At 40.6% G+C, this 25,889-nt stretch overlaps 1 protein-coding gene and 1 pseudogene across 1 annotated transcript in view; one reads left to right on the forward strand and one right to left on the reverse strand.

Moving 5' to 3' along the window:
• PRKAR2A (protein kinase cAMP-dependent type II regulatory subunit alpha) overlaps positions 1-25,889 on the forward strand; it is a 112,150-nt gene that overhangs the window by 58,673 nt on the left and 27,588 nt on the right. Inside the window, exons 3-6 of the mRNA XM_055343836.1 lie at positions 13,637-13,689; positions 16,259-16,342; positions 22,363-22,469; positions 24,352-24,505. Coding sequence (XP_055199811.1) covers positions 13,637-13,689; positions 16,259-16,342; positions 22,363-22,469; positions 24,352-24,505 — 398 coding nt within the window. The remainder of the gene's footprint in view (positions 1-13,636; positions 13,690-16,258; positions 16,343-22,362; positions 22,470-24,351; positions 24,506-25,889) is intronic.
• LOC129521918 (40S ribosomal protein S4-like) lies at positions 875-1,665 on the reverse strand (annotated as a pseudogene).

The following is a 25,889-nucleotide window of genomic DNA, read 5'->3' on the forward strand; positions in this document are numbered from 1 at the left end:
TATAAAATAGTGCTTTAGGGCAGCCCCGGTGGGCTCAGCAGTTTGGCGCCACCTTCAGTCCAGGGCATGATCCTGGAGACCTGGGATCAAGTCCCACGTGGGGCTCCCTGCATGGAGCCTGCTTCTCCCTCTGCCTGTGTCTCTGACTCTCTCTCTCTGTGTCTCTCATGAATAAATAAATAAAATCTTTAAAAAAAATAAAATAGTACTTCAGATTGTTCTATTTGGCACTCCTTTGATTATTAACAAAAATGAATGTTTTCCAAATATGAGAAATCAATTTTTATTTTTTTATACAGTACTAGTTTGGTGATATTTTTCTCTTTGATCTATTATGATCCAGATTAGTTTTTTATAAGTTTAAGTAAGTTTCTATCATGATTTTTGGACTTTTGAAATTTTTTAAAAATATTTTATTTCTTTATTTTAGAGAGAAAACATGAGTGAGGGAGGGACAGAGGGAAAGGGCGAAGGGAAAGAATGCTGAGGAGACTCTGTACTGAGTGCGGAGCCAAATGCAGGGCTTGATCTCCACCACCCTGAGATCATGACCTGAGCTGAAACCAAGAGCCAGATGGTTAACTAATTGAGCCACCCAGGTGCCCAACCTTTTGAAATTTTTAATGCAAAATTTTCCTGCTTGGTATGCTACTTGTTTTAATTTTGCTATTTTTTTATTGACTCAAAAATTTTAGTACGTGACTGATTCCATGAACACTGCCTGCCTGGCACATAGCAAACACTAAGTATTTATTGAATATATATAGAATATATATATTTCTTCATTTTTTAAAAATAATTCCTCTTTTTTTTTTTCCCATGCTGTAGAATCTTTAAGTATAAAGACTTTCAATCACATTACCTAGGGACCATTTTACCCACTGTTCTGTTTGATTGCCAGTCTCTTGTCTCTTTCCTTAGCAATAGTGAGGCAGATACCCTTTGTGTGGGGAAGAGAAATCCATGGTTTGCTGCCTTTGCCAATATCAAAAATGTTGGAGAATTGGGTGGTGAAGTTGTTGCCATTGGCATCTTTCACGTGAACTACATCAAAAGAACCAGGGTGCCTCTCTCCTTTGGTGATCACACCAATTCTTCCCAGGTTGGCGCCTCCATTCACCATACACAGATTATCAGTATCAAACTTGATGAAATCAATAATCTTTCCAGTCTCCAAATCAATCTGAATGGTGTCATTCACCTTGATGAGGGGATCAGGATAGCGGATGGTGCGAGCATCATGAGTCACCAGATGAGGGATTCCTTTTGTTCCCACCACGATCTTTCTCACTTCGTGCAACTTATACTTGGCCTCCTCAGGTGTAATCCGATGAACAGCAAAACGACCCTTGGTGTCATAGATTAGATGGAAATTCTCCCCAGTCTTGTCAATGCTGATGACATCCATAAAACCAGCAGGGTAGGTGATATCAGTTCAGACTTGCCATCAATCTTAATAAAATGCTGCATACAGATCTTCTTCACTGCATCTCCTGTTAGGGCATACTTAAGTCTGTTCCTTAGGAAAATGATGAGAGGAAGACATTCTCTCAATTTATGGGGGCCAGTAGATGGGCGAGGGGCAAACACACTGGTCAGTTTATCCAGCATCCAGTGCTTTGGAGCTGCTACATGCTTCAGATGCTTCTTGGGACCACAAGCCATGGCTGCACTAGGCACGAAAAGAGCTAAATAATTGCTCTTAAGCTGAGAAGGTTCCCCCCCGTTTTATGGACCTAATAAATATATTTTCTGGAAGTTTCCTTATAATTAAAATGTTTGACTTTTGGATACATCCAGAGTTTGTTTGATTGAATAGTGGGGATGTTAATGTGTTTCACACCTGCTGTGTGTGAGCTGTATGTATCACATCATTCTTTGATATCCCCTCATTCTGGGAATCCTTGATTTTAAATTGTCATGTAAACTAATATGTAGTGAGACTAGGAATCCCTTTCTATCCCTCTGTCCTTTTCTTTGAGAAAATCTGCTCATTTATGTTTCAGAAAGCCTTTAGTAAGGTTGTACACCAAAGTCTGTTGAAAGGAGATTGAAAAAACTATGTTCTTATGTGTAGTGAGACGTTATGGAGAAGAAATTAAGTATGGATTAAGGTTGGTATGAGATCCATGAGCTATTACCTTCCATTTTGTTCATTCTTGGCCTCCTTTTCTTTTCTTTTCTTTTCTTTTCTTCTCTTCTTTTCTTCTCTCTTTTCTTTTCTTTTCTTTTCTTTTCTTTTTTCTTTTCTTTTCTTTTTTTTTTTCTTTTCTTTTCTTTTCTTTTCTTTTCTTTTCTTTTCTTTTCTTTTCTTTCTTTTTTTCTTTCATTCATCAGAGAGAGGCAGAGACATAGGCAGAAGGAGAAGCTTTTCACAGGGAGCCCAATGTGGGACTCGATCCTCAGACCCAGGATCACACCGTGAGCTGAAGGCAGGCAGTCAACCCCTGAGCTACCCAGACATCTCTACTTTCTTTTCCCCAAATGATTAGTAATGTCTCTTGACATCTGTAGGACAGATCTGGGAGATGGAGAGTACAGTGATATCTCATCCAGAGGTCCTGGATGGTGTTCATGAATTGCTGCTTGAGCTGTCAGTGTTCAGGCCTGAACTCTGTGGAGAACTCAAACAATAATCCCTCCTCCTTAGATTTTGCAATCCTTTTTTTTTTTTTTTTTTTTTAGATTTTATTTATCTATTCATGAGAGAGACATAGAGGCATAGGCAGAGGGAGAAGCAGGCTCCATGCAGGAAGCTCGATGTGGGACTCAATTCGGGAACTCCGGGATCATGCCCTAAGCCAAAGGCAGATGCTCAACTGCTGAGCCACCCAGGCATCCCAGATTTTGCAATCTTATTGAAGGTTTAAAACTTCTCAATATTATTCAAATGCTAAGTTAAAAGATTCTTAAAAGAATCCAAAATGAGGGGATCCCTGGGTGGCTCAGCGGTTTGGCACCTGCCTTTGGCCCAGGGCCCGATCCTGGAATCCCGGGATCGAGTCCCACGTCGGGCTCCCTGCATGGAGCCTGCTTCTCCCTCTGCCTGTGTCTCTGCCTCTCTCTCTCTCTCTCTCTCTCTCTCTCTCTATGTCTATGTCTATGTCTATGTCTATCATGAATAAATAAATAAATAAATAAATAAATAAATAAATAAATAAATAAATAAATCTTTAAAAAAAAAGAATCCAAAATGATTATGCAGGAGAGAAAATAGCCTGTAGGAATAGCTAATGTTCTTTTTATCCAGGCTATGTGTTAGGTGCACAATTTTAAGGTCTATGTAAATACCTTCCTTGTGTCATTGAACATAATCTTCACATTAACACATTAACAGTGAGGTACATGCCATGATTCTCCTCACTGTACAGATGCAGAAACTGAGGACAAGGCAGAGGTTAAGTCGCTTGAACAGTCGAGGTGATAATGTACCCAAAGGTATCAGGAGTCCTAAATTCTACCCTTCTTATCTCTCAGGACCCTTTCTTATACCCTCTGGACCTTTTGGTCAGTTTTCATATAAATCCCCTAAATTCTCAGCCTGTTACCTCTGAATGTAGCTTTCATCTTCTGGATCTAGCTGAAGCTTAGCTTGCCCTGCAGGCTTCTCAAATTGTGATTCTTTTCTTCCTTCTTTCTTGTAATACAGACAGGAGGTGGGTAAATGGTAAATACTTCTATACTCCTTAGTGCTTCCAGACCATTGTCTCTCCCTCCTCCCTACAACCCTCACCTTCAAACTTCACGTTATTATATTCTCTCAGCCACTTCCCCTCCTGGTTTTAGTTCTCTAATAATGCATAGGCTGTTTTCTTCTTATTTCCATATAGATGATTTTCTCAATGTCTTGCCCTTCCATTCATTGACCTCTTGTCTTTCACCCGACTTCAGCCACTCACCCCTCTGGTCATTCTCTGGAATGACAAGCATTACAACTCTTTTTTTAGAGGGGGAGTGGGGGAGAGAGAGAGAGAGAGAGAGAGAGAGAGAGAGAGAATGAGAATATGAATGAATATCTTAAGCTGATGCTGGCTGGATCTCACTACCATGAGATCAAGACCTGGGCTGAAATCAAGAGTCAGATGCTTAACAGACTGAGCCACCGGTACCCCAGGCATTACAACTTTTCATACTCAGTGATCCCAGTCTCCCACCACCTGCTGTCACCTGGGCTCTTTTGCTATCCTGCTCCAACCCTGACAACTTGATCTTTCTTTCCACTGTTCCTCCCTTCGTCTTTTACTAACCTTAAATTATTCCTCAGTCTATGATTATAACCACTCTGTGGCACATACCTTCAATTTACTGTTTCCTTTTTACTTGCTTGGCTAAACCACGTTCTATTTAAGCCCACCTGTCCACTTACTCTGCATCTGCCCCACAGCAGTATTTGATGGAAGGAAAATACACAGCCCTGTTGACTGATCTTACTTTCAGTACATGATCATTCAATACTAGTAGGCTCTGGATGCCTGCATCATACTGTGTCTCCATACTTCTTTCATTCTTCTGTTCTCCCAGATAAGCCTTTCATACCTTGATTCCAAAACCTGCACCTCATCCTGAATCCTCATTCCTGGCAGATGATTTTGTTCTTAACTAAGGAAATAGAAGTTATGAAAGATAGTTTCCATAGACTCCCATCACCACATCTATTCTTCCTTACCTGCCTGTGAGTCCAGTGTCCACCTGTACACTAGACCTCTTCCCTTTATCCTCCTAGCAGTTACTTCCTCTTTATCCTGCATGATTTTTTTTATTAAGATTTTATCTATTTATTCATGAGAGACACACACAGAGAGAAGCAGAGACACAGGAAGGGGGAGAAGCAGGCTCCATGCAGGGAGCCCAATGTGGGACTCGATCCCGGGTCCCCAGGATCAGGCCCTGGGCTGAAGTCAGCACTAAACCGCTGAGCCACCCAGGCTCCCCCTATCTTGCATGATCTTTATCCTTCACCTGGATTATTCTTCTTAGTGGAGAAACACAGTATTGATTTCCACTTCTTATAAAAATAAAATTTTTTAAAAACACTCTTCCCTCTCCAGCCACCACCCTTTTATCCCCTGCATATCTTTATAGCAAATTCCTTGAAGGAGCAATCAATATTTGTTGTATCTAGTTTCTCTTCTATTCACCCTTGAGTCCAATTTAATCAGACTTTTGCTCCTGTATCTCATCATAACTATCTTTGTAGATTGCTTACATCCTTTAGACCTTTATTTGCAAGACACCTTCTCAGTTAGGTCTTCAGTAAGACCCAACACACAACACACACACACACACACCCTATCTCCCTCACTTATTTTCTCATTACTGTCTCTCTCACTCTCTCCTTCTTAAGTTATTTGTCCTATTTATTATCTAGTCCTTGTGCTAGAGTATAAGCTCCAATCAGGCAGAGAAGTTTTGTGTTTTGTTCGTTGATGCATATAGTTAACATTTAGAACAATGTCAGTAAATATGAATGGACGAATAGAAGAAAGAAGCAAAAGGAAGGGGTTAGAAATCAGAAGGAGAAATTACTGTGGTCAGAAAAAAATTAAGAGACAGATCTTTGAGGGAGGAAGCAGAAATTGCACTGGAATTTGTAAGACATGGTTACTGTTTGACTAGTACCAAGGATGCATTCTGTGGGAAAGAATGTCTTAAGACTCAAAGGGAGATGAACTGGATCTGGCTGCTCTGGCTCTAAGTAAGGAGATAAAATAAGATTGGAAAGAGAAGTAGGGAATAGGGCTCCTTATGTGATCCGAGAATTTCAGCAATGACTAGCTATGTGAGGACATGTGCTATGTCAGAAACTGCAGGAGAGGGCAGCCCAGGTGGCTCAGCGGTTTAGCACCGCCGTTGGCTTGGGACGTGATCCTGGAGACCCGGGATCAAGTCCCACATCGGGCTCCCTTCATGGAGCCTGCTCCTCCCTCTGCCTGTGTCTCTGCCTCTCTCTCCCTCTGTCTCTCCTGAATAAATAAATAAAATCTTAAAAGAAAAAAAAAAGAAACTGCAGGAGACTTCAACAACTCAGTGTGTCTGACTGAATAATAATCTGGAATGTAAAGCAGTGTAAGAGAGCTAGCAATTGTTGAGTATCTCCTGTGAGCCCAGCCCTGTGTTTTATTTTTTTTTAAGATTTATTTATTTATTTGGGGGGGATGGGCAGAGAGAGAGGGACTCTAGCAGACTCCTTGATGAGTGTGGAGCCCAGTATGGGGCTTGAACTCAGGACCCTGAGATCATGACCTGAGCCAAAATCAAAAGTCGGATGTTTAACTGACCAAGCCACCCATGTGCCCTGCAGCCCTGTGTTTTAAATGTCTCCTCCTACTGCCCACTTTTTACATGATTTTCATATTGTTACTGCTTCTCACCACTGAAGAAACAGACCAGAGATCTGGAATATAGGGAAATAGTGAATGAGTGAGTGGTGGGTGGATTGAAGTTCAGACCCTTGGTGCATGTAGTAGCTTCAGAGATGAGCTCTTCCCTTCTTTGATGCTGGGTCTCCATTGCAAAGCAATAGAATTGAAAAGCTCTGCCTGTCTACGGACATACCACGCTGAACGCGCCCGATCTTGTCTGAAAAGCTGTGCCTTCCAAGTTTAAGTTCTAACAGAACAGTCCTTCTATGTCATGTGATAAATTCATCAAATGAAGAGAGTTTGTAAATTCTTTAAAGGCAGCTTTCTTGAAATAGTCCTAAAGTAGTATTAACTGGCTTTGAGTTTGAAATGTTAGTCCGATTCTGTTAATTAAAAAACTTCATCCCCAGAAAAATCCTTTCATTTATTAAATGTATATTGAAGCTTCAAAGCATTTATTTTATTTTATTTTATTTTATTTTATTTTATTTTATTTTATTTTATTTTATTAAAGATTTATTTATTTATGATAGACATAGAGAGAGAAAGGCAGAGACACAGGAGGAGGGAGAGGCAGGCTCCATGCCAGGAGCCCTATGTGGGACTCGATCCCGGGACTCCAGGATTGCGCCCTGGGCCAAAGGCAGGCACCAAACCACTGAGCCACCCAGGGATTCCCCGCTTCAAAGCATTTTAATCAGAAATTTGTGTGTTGGCATCATGCCATATTTAGGCAGGGATTATCTGATCTGATGATGACTGTGACCAGTCAGTAGAGTCTGCTGTGCATCTGGTGCCATAGTAGTCACTCCTCTCTGCATGATAGGTGCTCTTCCTTCATGAGGCGTCCCTGTCTTTTAAGGCTTACATGCCTACAATAGACTGAAATATTGATTTTTGTCTAGATAGCCTTTCACAGTATTCAGTATTTTTTCCAACAATAGCTATCTTCAGGTAAAATATTACCAAACATTACTGAAAATAATTTAGAAACACAGTGTTACATACTGAATTTTTTCCCTTGTGAATTCCTATGTGAGGCCCAATATGACTGTATTTGGAGAAAGGGCCTTTAAAAAAAAAAAAAGAGGCAATTAAGGTTAAATGAGGTTATAAGAGTGGAGCCCTAATCCAATAGAACTGGTGTCCTTATAAGAAGAGGAAGAGACATTAGGGAGTGCACCATAGAAACAGAGGGCCATATGAGGACACAGCAAGAGGGCAGCCACTCGTGAGCCAAGGGAAGAGGCCCCAGGAGAAATAAAACGTGCCAGTACCTTGATCTTGAATTTCCATTCTCTAGAACTGTGAGAGAATAGATTTCTGTTCTTTAAGACATTCTGCCTGGTATTTATTATGGCAGCCCAAGCTGAGTAATACACACAGGCTGAATCAACTCTACACGGGAGCTAGCAGGAGAGCATAGCGCCTCAGGATGTGACCAGGATCTGTGCTCACTTCTTTGTAAATATGAAAGGGTTTTCTCTCACCAGCACTCTTTAATGATTCACATTTGTGGGAGCACCTGGCTGGCTCAGTTGATAGAGTGTGCAACTCTTGATCTCAGGATTGTGAGTTTGAGCCCCACATTAGGTGTAGAAATTACTTAAAAATAAAATCTTTAAAAAGATGATCCACATTTCTGGATGACAGAAGCATCAATTAAAATTTGGAAGAAGAGGGCAGCCTGGGTGGCTCAGTGGTTTAGCGCCGCCTTCAGCCCAGGGCCTGATCCTGAAGACCCAGGATGGAGTCCCACGTCAGGCTCCCTGCTTGGAGCCTGCTTCTCCCTCTGCCTGTGTCTCTGCCTCTCTCTCTCTCTCTCTCTCTCTGTATGACTCTCATGAATGAATAAAATCTTTAAAATAAATAAAAATAAAATTTGGAAGAAGAAATTGTGCTGGATAGGTTCGTCACTTTGTACAGTTTCGTGTTGCTAACCAGTGACATCTGCTGGAAGACTGTGGCAAAACAAATTCCCTGGAACCAGGGATTGTGCTACTCTTTCAGTCTTCGTTTCCAGTAGGTGTTACACATCTCATGACACTCAGAATCGTTCTTGAGGCTTCTTAGAGGATCACACAGACTCTGGGGCAACAACCACATAGACACTTAAAAATGGACTTTTAAGGCAGCCCCGGTGGCTCAGCGGTTTAGCGCTGCCTGCAGCCCAGGGCATGATCCTGGAGACCCAGGATCAAGTCCCAAGTCAGGCTCCCTGCATGGAGCCTGCTTCTCCCTCTGCCTATGTCTCTGCCTGTGTGTGTGTGTGTGTGTGTGTGTGTGTGTGTGTGTGTGTGTGTCTCGCGAATAAACAAATAAAAATCTTTAAAAAAAAAAATGGACTTTTAGGGGCAGCCCTGGTAGCTCAGCGGTTTAGCGCCGCCTTCGGCCCGGGGTGTGATCCTGGAGACCTGGGATCAAGTCCCACGTTGGGCTCCCTGCATGGATCCTGCTTCTCCCTCTGCTTGTGTCTCTGCCTCTCTCTTTCTCTCTCTGTGTGCTTCTCATGAATAAATACATAGAATCTTTTTTAAAAATGGACTTTTATACAGAAGATGAAAGAAGTGGTTTGGGATCAAGACCAGGAAGAAGTAGAGAGATTGGGTAGAAACAGAGGGAACAGGCAAAGAGAGGTGAGTATGGAGTTCAAAAGAAAAGGGAAAAAATTCAAAACCAAGTTTTGGGAAATAAAGACATAATGTTTTTCCACAAAAAGAATTAATAATTTTACTGGAAATAACTATTTTTGCTTAAATCACAGTGCTGCACCTTAGGACTTGAAGACTGTAACATTTATTGCCTGAGTTAGGTTAATGTCTAAAAATATAAAAACGAGGGGCACCTGGATGGCTCAGTTGGTGAAGCATCTGACTCTTGATTTTGACAGAGGTCCTGATCTCAGGGTGGTGAGATTGAACCCTGAGCCAGGCTCTGTGCTCAGCCAGGCTCTGTGCTTTTAAGCATGGAGTCCGCTTGAGATTCTCCCCCACCCTCCCCCACCTGCTCAGGCATGCATGCATGTGTGCACTTGTGCTCTCTCTCTCTCTCTCAAAATAAATAAATAAAATCTTTTTTAAAAAAAAGACCTTTGAGAAGACATACACATGGCCAACAAGCACATGAGAAAATGCTCCACATCATTTGCCATCAGGGAAATACAAAGCAAAACCACAATGAGATACCACCTCTCACCAGTGAGAATGGGGAAAATTAACAAGACAGGAAACAACTCTCCAAATGTTGGAGAGGATGTGGAGAAGAGGGAACCCTCTTGCACTGTTGGTGGGAATGTGAACTGGTGCAGCCACTCTGGAAAACAGTGTGGAGGTTCCTCAGAAAGTTAAAAATAGAGCTACCCTATGACCCAGCAATTGCATTACTGGGTATTTACCCCAAAGATACAGATGTAGTGAAACACCGGAACACCTGCACCCGAATGTTTATAGCAGCAATGTCCACAATAGCCAACTTGTGGAAGGAGCCATGATGTCCTTCGACAGATGAATGGATAAAGAACATGTGATATATATATACAATGGAATATTACTCAGCCATCAGAAAGGACAAATACCCACCATTTGCTTTGACGTGGATGGAACTGGAGGGTATTATGCTGAGCAAAGTAAGTCATCAGAGGAGGACATCACATGGTTTCACTCAGACGGGGAATATAAGAAATAGTGAAAGGGATTATAAGGGAAAGGAGGGGAACTGAGTGAGGAAAAAATGGAGAGGGAGACAAAGCATGAGAGACTCCTAACTCTGGAAAAGGAACAAAGGGTTATGGAAGGGGAGGTGGGCAGGGGTGTTGGGGTAACTGGGGGATGGGCACTGAGAAGGGCACTTGATGGGATGAGCACTGAGTGTTATACTATATGTTGGCAAATTGAACTTCAATAAAAAATGAATAAAATAAAATAAAATAAAAACGTTAAAAAAACTGTCAGCAATTCTACACATCAGTAATAAGATAACTGAAGGGGATCCCTGGGTAGTGCAGCGGTTTGGCGCCTGCCTTTGGCCCAGGGCGTGATCCTGGAGACCTGGGATGGAGTCCCATGTCAGGCTCCCGGTACATGGAGCCTGCTTCTCCCTCTGCCTATGTCTCTGCCTCTCTCTCTCTCTGTGTGTGACTATCATAAGTAAATAAAAATTAAAAATATATATATAACTGAAAAAACCTTTGAGTCAAAAAAAAAACCTTTGAGTCTTTTTTTTTTAATTTTTATTTATGACAGTCACACAGATAGAGAGAGAGAGGCAGAGACACAGGCAGAGGGAGAAACAGGCTCCATGCACCGGGAGCCCGACGTGGGATTCGATCCCGGGTCTCCAGGATCGCGCCCTGGGCCAAAGGCAGGCGCTAAACCGCTGCGCCACCCAGGGATCCCTTGAGTCTTTTTTTAAAAAATAAAACCATAAAAACAAACTAAGTCACTGAAGTACTTTCCTTCAAAATCAGAGGAAAAGCAAGCCTGGAAATAGGCTAGCCCAAGACTATGTCATTATCAATAAAATCCTGTCCGTCTCATCATCACAGACTTATTATTTTAAACTTTTTAAATGAAAATTTTCATACATATGTAAAAGTAGAGAAAGTATAATAATAGTCATGTACCCATCTGTCTCCAAAGTGAGGGTTTTTTTTTTTTTTAAGATTTTACTTATTCATTCATGAGAGAGGCAGACACACAGGCAGAGGGAGAAGCAGGCCCCAAGCAGGGAGCCTGATGTGGGACTCCATCCCAGGGCCCCAAGATCACGCCCCGAGCCAAAGGCAGACGCTAAACTGCTGAGCCACCCAGGCATCCCTAAAGTGAGGGTTTTTAAATGCATTTATCTAAGAAGATATTTTGAGGTCCTGGACCAAGAAGTAGCAATTGAAGTACACTGAATAAAGGTCAGATAAGAGAATATTTCTTTCTTTTTTTTTTCTTTTTTTTAAATTTTATTCATGAGAGAGACACAGAGAGAGAGGCAGAGACATAGGCAGAGGGAGAAGCAGGCTCCATGCAGGCAGCCTGATGCAGGACTTGATCCTGGGATTCCAGGATCACACCCTGGGCCCAAAGGCAGGCGCTAAACTGCTGAGCCACCCAGGGATCCCCAATATGAGAATATTTCTGAAGGAGAATTTGATGTATTCATTGGGTAAGAGGTGAATGAAAGAAGTAATGGTGAGTTACAAATTTCTGGTTTGGAAAACTAGGCTGCTAATGACAATATTAAGAGCACAGAGAGCCAAGAGGCTTGCAATTTAATAGTGTGTCCGCAATGCAGCTTCCTCAAATCTACCAAAATAATCTATGAAGGTGCAAAAAAGTGGCAGCAATATGTCTAGGAACTCAGGAAAGTATGTTTCTTAATCTTTAGGACAGATCTGAGATAAATGTAGCTGACCTCATCTTGTGGAATCAGGAATGGCTTGGAGAAAGTTAGTGCGTCATTATCTACATCCTGTTGTCACTTCCCTGGCTCAGCTACCTGAAGCATGTACCAGTCAGGGACTAAGCAGACCTTCCTGCAGAACATTATCTGGTGCTGTTTTATACTAGAATAGTATATGTCCTTTTACTCCCTTCTCCCTAATTTTTCTCTGGGTAAGGATACTGGATCCCTGTTGGACAGGCAGAGTATTGATGGTTATTTACAGTACAGGAGGTGTGACCACACTAGAGTACCGTAGGGTAGGCAGGGAAGGGACTCCTCTCTGCCTGATACACCATTTCTCAGGTGTTCCATGCATTCAGAGAATCAGTAGGAAGGGGAAGCTGGGATGCAACTAGACCAAGGCTGCAGTGAGTAAATGTGTCTAATAAGCCAGGAGTTAAATTGAAAGCAGTATGTATCCCCTAGTTGTTAGCTATAATACAAATGCATTGAGTGTAGGGTCACGAACCATTTGGATTCCTTGCCTGCTAACTTCCTGGTTTATCCTTCTCTGTTTCCCTTTGTAAAAATAAACAGGTAAAAAAAAACTTTTATGTATATATTGATATTTATATATATATATATATATTTTTTTTTTTTTTCCCTCATCTTAGTGTTCCTTCTTTCTCATAGAAATCCTTTACGGAAGGGAGAACATACTACATATATCCTTCATTTTGCTTTTTTCCCTAGAAATCCCTATTAGCCCTTGGAGAGCTTCCTCATTTTTTTCTTGTAGTGTATTATTCAAATAGTTATATCATATTTTTTATAGTTCTATAATTTCTGATATTTTTCTATTACAAATATTCAGTGAATATTTTCTGAATCTTTGAATTGCAAGAGAGACAAGTCCTGCAGCCAACCAGTGCAACAAACACAGGTTACCTACAAGGAAAATCCAGTTGATTTTAGATTTGTATAATATTGTACCCAGAAGAAAGACTGACACATAGTATTCATTTTGTTTAAAATTCATTCTTATTGGGGTGCCTCGGTGGCTCAGCAGTTGGCCTCGGTGGCTCAGCAGTTGAGTGTCTGCCTTTAGTTCAGGTCGTGATCCCAGGGTCCTGGGATCGAGTACTGAATCGGGCTTCCTGCAGGGAGCCTGCTTCTCCCTCTGCCTGTGTCTCTGCCTCTCTGTCTCTCATGAATAAATAAGTAAAATCTGTAAAAATAAATAAAATAAAATAAAATAAAATTCGTTCTTATTTTTAAATCATTTATGTACAGAATGATGTTGAACAATTTTAATTGATTCTTTTCATAATTACTCCATATCCATATCCATGTGTTTATATTGCATATGTTGTACTCTGATTTTTCTACCCATGCTTAAAAATTCAGCAGAGAGGGCAGCCCAGGTGGCTTAGCGGTTTAGCACTGCCTCCAGCCCAGGGCATGATCCTGAAGACCCGGGATCGAGTCCTGCGTCGGGCTCCCTGCCTGGAGCCTGCTTCTCCCTCTGCCTGTGTCTCTGCCTCTCTCTCTTTCTCTGTCTCTCATGAATAAATAAATAAAATCTTAAAAAAAATTCAGCAGAGATAGTACCTCTTTCCTTGTCCTTGCCACTATCATAAGATTTTCTCTATGATATATTTTATCAACTCTCTCCTATTTGAGACTACTGATCCCTAGAAGGCTGGCCTTTTAGTACCTAATAGAATTCCTGACATGAGTAGGTACTTAATATATTTGTTAATTGCTGAAAGGGCTTTAAAATCATCACAGCTTTAGAAACCAGTGAATAACAGGAAACTACGTTCACTTCCTATTTTTCCAGTAAAAGCACACATCTGTTTTATTCACTTTTCTCTTTATGTTTTTCTCTCCAAATTTAGTCTGTGCTGAGACCTATAACCCTGATGAGGAAGAGGAAGATACTGATCCAAGGGTAAGAACTGCTGCAAAGGCAGCACTTACTGCCTTATTTTATTCTGTACTTAACTCCCCTCCTCCTCTACATCATGCTGATAATTTAAATGAATACAAATTAAAATTTCAACAAGGTGCTATATTTTTTATCACCAGTTTGACAGATATTAAGAAGAATGAAAGCAGGACTGGTTGAGGTTATGGTAAGAAGGGGTGCCTACCTGTAACTGTCAAAGCCTTAAATATAGTCAAGCCAACTGACTCATTCTGAAAGAGAATTCATCCTTGACAAATAGCTGGATCCTTCCTGAGGATGTACAGAGATCATTGCAGTGTTGTAGTAGTTAAAAATGGGAACAATGCCTCAAAATAGGGGATTACCAGGGGCTAAGTTATGGTACATTCAAATTAAGAGAATCGGCAGCCATTGGAAATGATGGTACAGGACCAGATTTAACAGCAAGGGATCCAAGTGGTTCTTGACCCTACACTCAATAAATAACTTAAAAAAATATATTAATCTGAGGTGTCTGGTTGGCTTAGTTGGAAGAGCATTCAACACTTAACCTCGGGGTTGTGAGTTCAAGTCCCACTTTTGGTATAGAGATTACTTTAAAAAGTAAATAAACTTTAAAATACATACACACACACATACATACATACATACATATATATGTTTATCCATCTGTCTAGTGTTTATTAGTACAAATAATTATTCTGGAAGAATATATCCCAGATGTTAACAGTGGTTGTGGCAGGACTATGGTTCACTTTGGTCCTTAAAAACTCAGATTTTGGGATCCCTGGGTGGCGCAGCGGTTTAGCGCCTGCCTTTGGCCCAGGGCGCGATCCTGGAGACCCGGGATCGAGTCCCACATTGGGCTCCCGGTGCATGGAGCCTGCTTCTCCCTCTGCCTATGTCTCTGCCCCCCCCCCCTCTCTCTCTGTGACTATCATAAATAAATAAAAACTTAAAAAAAATTTAAAAAAACTCAGATTTTTAAACTTTTGTACTATTACCAAATTATTTTTATTTTCCTTATTATTATTTTTTTTTGGTAAAGATTTTATTTATTTATTCATGAGAGACAGAGAGAGAGAGAGAGGGAAGCAGAGGGAGAAACAGGCTCCATGCAGGGAGCCCGACGTGGGGCTTGATCCCGGGTCTCCAGGATCACGCCCTGGGCTGAAGGCAGGTGCCAAACCGCTGAGACACCCAGACTGCCCCCAAATTATTTTTATAAAAGCATATCTGAATCACCACTTTTAAAAGACTGATACTATAAAAGAAGCTTCAGTGATCTTTTAAGTATGCCTTAAAACGAGCAGTCCATGAAAGATTTCTCAAGTATTCTAATAATAAAATGGTACCATTGTGTGAATCTAATAGATATGTAAATTTAAAAAATTCATTCTGGATATTATAAAATTCTTGATGACTTTTTTTTTTTATTGATGACTTTTAAAAGTTAAAAGTTTTAAAAAACTAAAAGTTTTTTAGTGGGGGCACCTGGGTGGCTCAGTCAGTTAAGCATCTGACTCTTGATTTCAGCTCAGGTCATGATCTCAGCATCATGAGATCAAACCCCATGTTGGGCTCTGTGTAAGTGGGGAGTCGGCTGCAAGCTGTCTCCCTTCCCCTCTGCCCCCCTGACCAACACGATCTGGCACTGGAATAATCACAGTGGTTTCCTGGCTTCCACTCTTCACTCAAGGCTGTTCTTCACTCGATAGTCAGTGTGAACCTTTAAAAACATTAGTCAGATCTTTTTCATTCCTCAGTCAGAACCTTCAAATTGCCCCCATGTGACTAGGGAAAAGTTGTAGTTCTGCATTGTAATGCCCTCTGTGATTTGAGCATTTCCCTCACCTAAGCCCTCAACTTGGTCTCTTCCTGATCTTTCACCCTTGCTCCGAATGAGTCACACCCATCTCCTAGTTGTTTCTCAGACATGCTTTTCACCTACCACAAGGCCTTGTTTTCACTTGCTGTTCTCTCTGCCTGAGGTGCTCTTCCCATAGAGATGTCCACATGACTCACTCCCTCAGATCATCCTCACTTCCTTGAGATCTTTACACAAATATCACCTTCTCAGTGAGGCCTCATCCGCTCACTCCACACATACCTTTTTTTATTACCTTTCCCCACCTTTTTTTTTTCTCCTGTCCTTGTCACTCTCTTACATATTTTACAGATTTACTGGATGAGAGCAGGTGTTTTTATTTGTGTATTCCCTGTGTCCCTAAAGGTGGAACAGTGCCTGGCACCTAGTAGATGCTTAATATCTGTTGAATGAACAAATCTATAGCCCTCTGCTTTACAGACAAGGATGCTGAGGCTCCCAGGGGATAGCTGACTTGCTGCCAGTCACACAGTCAGTGAGTGCCCCAGGGTGGGTGCTCTGCCCCCATCACCTTGCCCCTCCATGGTCAAGGACACTGCTTAGTATTTGTATAGAATTAAAGTTACAGTAAACAAACTCTTAGTTTTCCCTACTTTTTAGGAGAAAGAAAATTACTGATCTGTAAATAAAGTCAGATTGTTAAATGGAATAAAAATATTTCCCTGGTTTCATTTGGATTAACAGGTGATTCATCCTAAAACTGATCAACAGAGATGCAGACTTCAGGAGGCTTGCAAAGATATTCTCCTTTTCAAAAATCTTGATCAGGTAACGTTGTTGTTTTTTTTTAATATTTTTGTCTTTTAGCTTTTCTATATTTGTCATTTAAACAGTTTTTGTTATCTTAGCCTCAGCCAAATGAGTCATAAAACTTTAGATTCATCTTACTTACAAATGTTTGCAGTGTGTTGCCTATCATAACTTATAATGAGCTTTTCAGATGACTTCCAGTATTTCTCTGAATTGCTTTGGTACTTCCTCCAAGAAAATACCATTTGAGGACCATGCAGTTTGGTCATGTTAAAAGGAGATAAACAGGTTTGCATGACTCTGGCTTAGTTTAGAGGGTCTGAATTTATGCTGCAGAGTAATTTCTCCAAAGATGCTAGTATGGAATTCTCTTCTCTGGTAGCAGTTAACCCACTAGAAGTGCATGACTTCTCAGGCCTTCGATGTGAGGCACCTCTTGTGATTACTTCTCAGCAAAGACCTCAGGTGTGGGGAGGAGTGGGTGTCTGCAGGACTCTGGTATAGAATCTCTTCTGGGAATGTCTTCCCTCCCTTGGTGAAGATAGAGAGTAGGGGCTACCTCAGGAGGTTGAAGAATCTTCAAACTTCATTACTCCTCTACTTTGAGAGCCACACACTGAAGCTACATAAATGGCTTGAGGTACTGGGCCTACCAGAGAAGCCTAGAATGTGCAGAGACATGAAGGATGGAATTAGAATTCTACTACTACCCAGCTCCTGCAAATAAGTCTTCGGATGACATCCTCACAACCATCCCTGGTATCTGTAAACCAGTCTGTGTGGTTTTAAGAATAGCCAGAACTGGGATCCCTGGGTGGCGCAGCGGTTTGGCGCCTACCTTTGGCCCAGGGCACGATCCTGGAGACCCAGGATCGAATCCCACATCGGGCTCCCGGTGCATGGAGCCTGCTTCTCCCTCTGCCTATGTCTCTGCGCCTCTCTCTCTCTCTCTCTCTCTCTCTCCCTCTGTGACTATTATAAAATAAATAAAAATTAAAAAAAATAAACTAGCCAAGAAAACTTAAAAAAAAAAAAAAAGAATAGCCAGAACTTTAGTCAGTTTTATTAGTCTCAGGCTGAATAAAAAAAAAAGACCATGACCTCAAGGAAAGGCTGATTGTGAGAAATACTGGTCTGTGTCACCTATTTTCCCTAGAAGATCCATCTGTATCAATGGAAAGAAGACTTGCTGCTTTACCTACTGAACAAAACCCCTTGTAAATTTTATATCATCAGATATTCTAAGGGAAATTGCTCTGTCAATCTAATATTCACAGTTTTCTTAGTATTGAAGAAAACCATTTTACCATTTCATTTATAACTAAAATTTCATATTTAATTATATTTTTCTAACATTTTTGTCATGAAAATATTCAAATACAATAAAGTTGAGAAACTTCTATGGAACACATACTTATCCACTGCTTTGATTCTATGAGTAACATTTTATTATGCTTGCTATCTTACCACCTACCCATCTTTCAGCAAAGAGGTCAGTAAACTTTTTCTTAAAGAACTAGGTAGTAAGTATGTCTGTTATAACTATTCACCTCTGTTATTGTATCAGGGAAGTAGCCATAGACCATACATAAATGAAAACGTATGGCTGTGTTCCAGTAAAACATTATTTATAGAAACAGGCAGCTGTTTGCTGGCTCCTCCATTAACCCGTCTTACTCTTTTGGGTTCGTTTCAGAGTAAGTTGTAGATATCATTATACTTTCCTTTATTTTTTAATTTTTTTAAAGATATTTACTTATTCATGAGAGACACACACACAGAGAGAGAGAGAGAGGCAGAGACACAGGCAGAGGGAGAAGCAGGCTCCATGCAGGCAGCCTGATGTGGGACTCGATGCCGGGACCCTAGGATCACGCCCTGAGCCAAAGGCAGGCGCTAAACCCCTGAGCCACTCAGGGATCCTCTATACTTTTCTTTAAATACTTTGGCATGTGTATCATGGAACTAAATTTCAATATTTGCATAAAGTCTTTTTTTTTTTTTTTTAAGATTTTATTTCTTTAGGGCAGCCCCGGTGGCGCAGCAGTTTAGCGCCGCCTGAAGCCCGGGGTGTGATCCTGGAGACCCGGGATCGAGTCCCACGTCAGGCTTCCTGCATGGAGCCTGCTTCTCCCTATGCCTGTGTCTCTGCCTCTCTCTCGCTCTCTCTGAATAAATAAATAAATAAATAAACCTTTAAAAAAAAAGATTTTATTTCTTTATTCATGAGGGACACACAGAGAGAGGCAGAGGGAGAAGTAGGCTCCTCACAGGGAGCCCAGTGTGGGACTCGATCCCAGACCTCGGGATCATGCCCTGAGCCGAAGGTGGACGCTCAACCACTGAGCCACCCAAGGGTCCCACTTATAGTCTTTTGATATAAAGTTTACATGCAATGAAATGTGTAAGTTTTAAGTGCATTCGTTGAGGTTTGACAAATGTATACATTTGGGTGACCCAAATTCCCTAACAAATCATTTAACATTTGTTAAACACCCCGCAAAAATGCCCTCATGCCCCCTTGTGATCAATTCTGGCCCTGTCTCCTCTCAGAGGCAACTACGATTTTGATTTATTCTACAATAAATTAATTTTGCCTCTCCTCAGATTTCATATAAATGGAATCGTACAGTGTGCACTCTTTTGTGTGAGACTTCTTTCACACAGCAATTTTTTTTTAAAGAGACCTTTCTATAGAATTATCTCTTTCTATAGAATTATCTCGGTCTCCACTTCTTTTTTTTATTTTTTTTTTATTTATGATAGAGAGGCAGAGACATAGGCAGAGGGAGAAGCAGGCTCCATGCACCGGGAGCCCGATGTGGGATTCGATCCCGGGTCTCCAGGATCGCGCCCTGGGCCAAAGGCAGGCGCCACCCAGGGATCCCCACACAGCAATTTTTGAAGCTCATCCCTGTTGCATTTATCAGTAGTTCATTTCTTTTCCTTTTTCACTTTTTATTTTGAATTAGTTTTAGACTGACAAAAAAAGCTGCAAAAACAGTACAGAATTCCCATATATTCTTCATCCAGCTTCCCCTGGTATAAACAACTTTTTTTTTTTAAGATTTTATTTATTCATGAGAGACACAGACAGAGGGAGAAGCAGGTTCCATGCAGAGAGCCCGATGTGGGATTCCATCCCGGGACTCCAGGATCACGCCCTGGGCCGATGGCAGGAGCTAAACGTCTGAGCCACCCAGGGATCTCCTACATCTTAACATAACCATAGGACAATGAGCGAAACCAGGAAATTAACACTGTTACAATACTATTGGCTAAACTACAACTCTTATTGAGATTTCACCAGTTTTCTCTCACTTATGGTTTTATTTTTCTGGTTAAGGATCCAGTTCAGAATCCCACTTTGTAATTTAGTTCTTATTTCTCTTTAGCCTGTCATAGTTTTCAGTCCTTTCTGGTCTTTCATGATCTTGACGCTTTGAAGAGTACTGGTTCGTTATTTTATAGAACGCACCTCAATTGGATTTGTCTGATGTTTCCTTATGACTATGGAATATGGATATACATTCTTGGCCTGACTCCCAAAGAAAGTATATTGTCTTTTTCTCAGAGCATCATTTCAAGGGGTCCATAATGTCAGCATGCCTTATTGCTGGTGATGTTAGTTCATTCCTCTTTTGCTGCTGAGTAATATGCCATTATATGAAAATACCAGTTTGCTAATTCTTTTTTTTCCCCTGTTGATGGATACCTGGTCTATTTCTTGTTTTTAGCTCTTAGGAATAATGCTGTGGATATTTTGTACATGTTTTTTGTGAACTCCCCCCCCCACCCATTTCTCCTCAGTAAAATAACTGAGGGCAAAATTGCTAAGTCATAGGGTAGGTGTATGTTAGATTTTACAAAAATCTGCCAGGTCTTTTTAAAAGTGGTTTACCATTTGCATTCAACAATACATGAGCTTCCCAGTTGCTCCATATCCTTACCAATATTTGGGATTGCCCATCTTCTCAAATTTTAGCCATTCTGGTGAGTGTATTTGTTTCAGTTTGTAAATATTTATTTACACCTACTTTGGATATAAAGCATACTTTAAAAAAGAAATAAAAATATGTAAATAAAATAAAAATTTATTATCCAAATCTCTGGTTTTAAATTTTCAAATTTACAGGAAAATAAAAAGAATAGTATCATGAACACTCGTGTACCTTTACCTAGACTGACGGGTTGTTAACATTTTGCCACATTTATTTTCTTTCATGTGTGTATGTACGCACACATAAGTACATGTAAACTGCTTTTTTCTTTTGTCCTGAGCCATTTATAAATGTGTTTAAGACATCTTGACTCTTGGCCCCTAAATACCTAAAGATATATTTTCTAAGAACAAAGATACTCTCCTAAATTAGCACAATACCATTATTAACATTGATGCAGTAATGTTATCTCGCATCCATTCCATATTCAGATTTCCCCAGTAAAGTTCTCTATAGCTTTTTTGTTTTGTTTTTCAGTCCTGAATCACGTGTTGCTTTTAGTTGTCATGGTATCATTTTAGTCATCTCCAGCCTAGAATCCTCCCCTTACACCTTATTCTGTATCTTATGATACTGATGTTTTTGAAGAGTCCAGGCCAGAGAAGAGTTACTTAGAACAAGAAGCTGCCAATGGACAGCCCACAGGCCAGTTATAGCTAGGTACAGGTATATGTGTTTGGTCTGTATTGTACTTGAAAATTTGAGTTGGTACCTGTATTTTAAACATGAGATTTCTGGCAACATTGGGCTCACATTCCATGTGAATGTGGAATGCATGTGAACATCACTTCCCTTATAGTATTTGTCGGCTTATATTCAACACACATGAAACTATGGAAATAAAGAGATGCTTTTTTTTTTTTTTTTTTTTTTTTAATTTTTATTTATTTATGATAGTCACAGAGAGAGAGAGAGAGAGAGAGAGGCAGAGACACAGGCAGAGGGAGAAGCAGGCTCCATGCACCGGGAGCCCGACGTGGGATTCGATCCCGGGTCTCCAGGATCGCGCCCTGGGCCAAAGGCAGGCACCAAACCGCTGCGCCACCCAGGGATCCCTAAAGAGATGCTTTTAGTGATACTCAGTTATTTTTAGGTAGCACAGTCTTACTGACAGACACTGAATCACATGGAATTATGCAACAATAAAATTTTTCCTTGCCACGTCTTCAGTCCACATTCCTCCAAGGAGAGTCTTTCTTTGAGCTGAAGCTGATACTCATTAGTGCCCCCTGACAGCCAGTGATCTCCCTTCCTGACAGAGGGATGCTGGCCCTAGACTGAGACCACTGTTTTGTTAGAATTTAATAGCATTGTTTTGTTTTCACTATACTTATCAATACAGTTACCTTCTGATTATAGCAGGTAACAATAAGTAAGTCATTATATGTGTTGTATATAGATGTTTGAATAGATCTCAATTTTTGAGTACCTGTTGTGTGATACTTTTCCTTAGATTTTTCTCTTTTAGTCATAAAAATCAATGAGCTAGAAACTAGTAAGCACTTTTTAAAATATGTGTTAACTGAGGCTCAGAGAGGTTAAGTACTGTGCGTGACTAGTGAGAGCAGTTGTGCTACTCTGTAAGGTAACTTCTAAGTCTATCCCAGCCCTTTAGATGTGATGTTCCAAAAAAAAAAAAAAAAAAAGATTTGATGATCCTGTTAAGATCAACACCCATAGGAAGATGGCATTGCATGGTTTGCAGATGGTATAGTGGAGCCATCAAGGCGCCTGATGGGTGCAACTGGGAGAATGGGTACCATAACTGAGATACCTAGTTTTGCAAAAATTATGGAATGTTTTTTCAAAACAGTACTGCCTCAAAAATACTTGGCAACTGTGCTGTGTACATGGAGGTACAAAGCTGAACGGTCAGGGGAAAACATTTGTTTCAGACAGCTTTTAGGATATTGTTTGAATATGGGGAACAATCCTATATGTGTACTTCCACCTTGTAGTTGCAAACTGAGATAAGCAGTCATTTTTTTCACAGCCAGTATAAAAGCCGCCTTTTCTCTTTGTGTGTGTACCTTGCAGGAACAACTTTCTCAAGTCCTTGATGCCATGTTTGAAAGAACAGTCAAAGTTGATGAGCATGTCATTGACCAAGGAGATGATGGAGACAACTTTTATGTCATTGAACGGTAGGAAATGAAACTTTGCAGATGTGGTGTGGCTACACTTAATAAGATTCATGATTAAAGGCATGTACTTCACCCAATGCTTTGTTCAGCCCAGGAAGGACTTAGGATCAAGTGTACAGGCTTCCCTTTCTGCCCACTGCCTGCCCCCTGTATCTACTGCTGTTCTGAGTCCTCAGTACAACCCATGTTTGGGTTGCTATTTATCAACACTAAAAAGTCTCCTTTACAATTAGACAAGATGGGGATGCCTGGGTGGCTCAGTGGTTAAGTGTCTGCCTTTGGCTTGGGGCATGATCCTGAGTTCTGGGATCAAGTCCCAAGTCGGGCTTCCTGCATGGAGCCTGCTTCTCCCTCTGCCTGTGTTTCTGCCTTTCTCTGTGTGTCTCTCATGAATAAATAAATAAGATCTTTAAAAAATAAAAATAAGAAAGATTAAAAAACAATTAGACAAGATGTGCTTTATAAACATGTTATTTGGGCAGCCCTGCTGGCTCAGGGCAGCCCGGGTGGCTCAGTGGTTTAGCACCGCCTTCGGCCCGGGGTGTGATCCTGGAGACCCTGGATCGAGTCCTGTGTCAGGCTCCCTGAATGGAGCCTGCTTCTCTCTCTGCCTGTGTCTCTGCCTCTCTCTCTCTCTCTCTCTCTCGCTGTGTCTCTCATGAATAAATAAATAAAATCTTTAAAAATAATAATAAAAAAAATAAACATGTTATTTGCCAGTGTTCAAGTGAATTGATTTCATAAAGAAGCCATTTTGCTATACTGTCATCTGGATCTTTCAGGCCCAGCCTAATTTACCTATGAATACACTGCCTCAACTTCCATGTCGCCGGCCCCTGCTGGCTCTGTTCCTGGTATAAGCCATGTCGGGAGACATGAAATACGTGGGTTTGACCTGCTGGCCTTAGTGTATTGTGAGCTCTTCAATTGTTAATTTCATCTTGAGGGTTCCTTCTGACCCCCTCCCAGACATGAAAAGAACCACCTTCACCAAATAATCTCCTATAGAATGTCTAGAAATGGTAACACTGGGTAAAAGGGTCTCTTTAAGGAATTTGTTAAATGTTGTTAATTATCTTGCAAAAATATTGATATATTTAAGTTTGCCTCAGTGATGTATTGGGAGTGCCTGTTTCTCTAAATGTTTATCAGTTCTGAATATTATTCTTTAGCAATCATTATCAGTTAACACGTAGAATATTGCACATTTTGGTTTCTTTATTTTAATCAGTTCTATATCCTAGTTTTCAACAAACTACAAAAGACTCATATAGTTATATCAATCCCTTCAGGAAAAGCATTTGACAAAATTCATCACCTTTTCAATGTAAAAACTCTCAGCAAACTAGGAATAGATGTGGTTTTTCACCACTCCAGTTAAAGGAATTTTTTAAAAAACTTTTGGCCAGCATCATAGTTAAGGGTGAAACATTGACTGTTTTCCCCTTAAGATCAAGAACAAGGCAGGGATATCTGCTCTCACCACTTCTATTTAGTATTGTATTGTAGATTCTAGCCAATGCAATGAGGCAATGAATAAAAGAAGAAGAAAAAGAGGGAGGAAGGGAGGACATAAAGATTAGAAAAGAAAAAGTGAAACTGTCTTTGTTTGCTGATAACATTAAACATTATCTTCCCTAGAAAATCCCAAGCTACAAAAAAGCACCTAGAACTGATATGTGAGTTTAGCAAGGTCACAGAATACAAAGTCAAAATGCAAAAATCTATTGTATTTTTGTATACTAGCAAAAATATGTTGGAAGTTGCCTGTTTTATATCATTTGTACCTTCTATTTATGTACTACCTGTCAGGTCTTAAATTTAGAAGTAACAAATGAAATTTATTGGAAGTAATAAATGAAATTATTTCTTGTATTTCCAGGGGAACCTATGATATTTTAGTAACAAAAGATAATCAAACTCGCTCTGTTGGTCAGTATGACAACCGTGGCAGTTTTGGAGAACTTGCTCTGATGTACAACACCCCAAGAGCTGCTACCATTGTCGCCACTTCAGAAGGCTCCCTTTGGGGACTGGTGAGTTAGAGAAATGATAATCCTTGCATGGCGTAGTATTAATCCCCCTTACTTCTGAATTTGCTGTCCTTAAGCTATGGTTCACACTATATTTTGTAGCCAGTTCTCTGAAATACATTATGAAAGGATTTGTGCCAATGTGTTTTTCCATTTCTCTAAAATAATTTGTCAACAAACCATTTACTCCAAATTGCAAGGAAAAGACTGGGTTTTATAACCTTATAGTCATGTCAGTTCTTACTATGCTTTCTGTTTATGTTTTTATCAGACAGGTAGAGAGAAAGGGGATAATTTTCCATGCAAGAGGCAGCCTAGAAAAATAATTGTCATAGAGAGCTTTGCCAACAGTGCTTGTCATCTCTAGCTGTCCCAGGACTAACTTTTCTCTATGGCCACCCATCCACTTGTTCATGTGCATTGGTCCATGCCAATATCCAATAGGTGTGGATGACTAGAAAGGCTGATGGCCATACTCTGGGAAAGAGAACTTTCCTAGAATGTCTATGGCACACGACTGCTGTGATCCCTATCCTCTATTACCCATGGTCCATCTTGCTTCCTTTCAGTATCAAGCCTTCAGAATCTATAACTCTCTTCCTTCTTAAACAAAATAATTGGGATTCCTGGGTGGCGCAGCGGTTTGGCGCCTGCCTGTGGCCCAGGGCGCGATCCGGGAGACCCGGGATCGAGTCCCACGTCGGGCTCCCGGTGCATGGAGCCTGCTTCTCCCTCTGCCTGTGTCTCTGTCTCTCTCTGTGATAACTATCATGAATAAATAAATAAAATCTTTAAAAAACAAACAAACAAAATAATTATCCTTTTGTACAGATTCCAAATTTCACTTTTTAAAATATTGACATCTGTGATAATGTGTTTCCATTTACTTTACAAGCAGAATTAATTGTATACCATAGCATTATCAACATAGTTCCTCAAATGAAATCACATTTTAAAGACAGAGCACTTCCTGTGATATACAAGAAAAGACCTGTCTTTTGGTATAGTGTGTCTTGAGAGATGAGACATGTAATGGCTTAAGAATAAATCACACACTTGGGGACCTAGTGATTGAAAAACTCAAGGATGGGGCACCTAGGCAGCTCAGTTGGTAGAGCATCCAACCCTTGATTTTGGCTCAGGTCATGACCTCAAGCCTTTCTTGGAGCCTGTTTAAGATTCTCTCTCTCCTCTCCCCCTACCATTCCCCACCCTGCTGACATTCTTATTTGCTTGCTTGCTCTTTCTCTCTCTCTTTAAAAAAATAAAAAAGAAAAAACTCAAGGATAGATCATAGATCAATAAGTAGTAGGGAAAATAAACTCAGTTTTAAAATATATTGATGCTAAGGCTGGTGCTCAGTTAGTAGAGCATGCTACCTATTCTT

This window comes from Nyctereutes procyonoides, unplaced genomic scaffold (assembly GCF_905146905.1).
Source record: "Nyctereutes procyonoides isolate TBG_1078 unplaced genomic scaffold, NYPRO_anot_genome, whole genome shotgun sequence".
Classification (NCBI taxonomy): domain Eukaryota; kingdom Metazoa; phylum Chordata; class Mammalia; order Carnivora; family Canidae; genus Nyctereutes; species Nyctereutes procyonoides.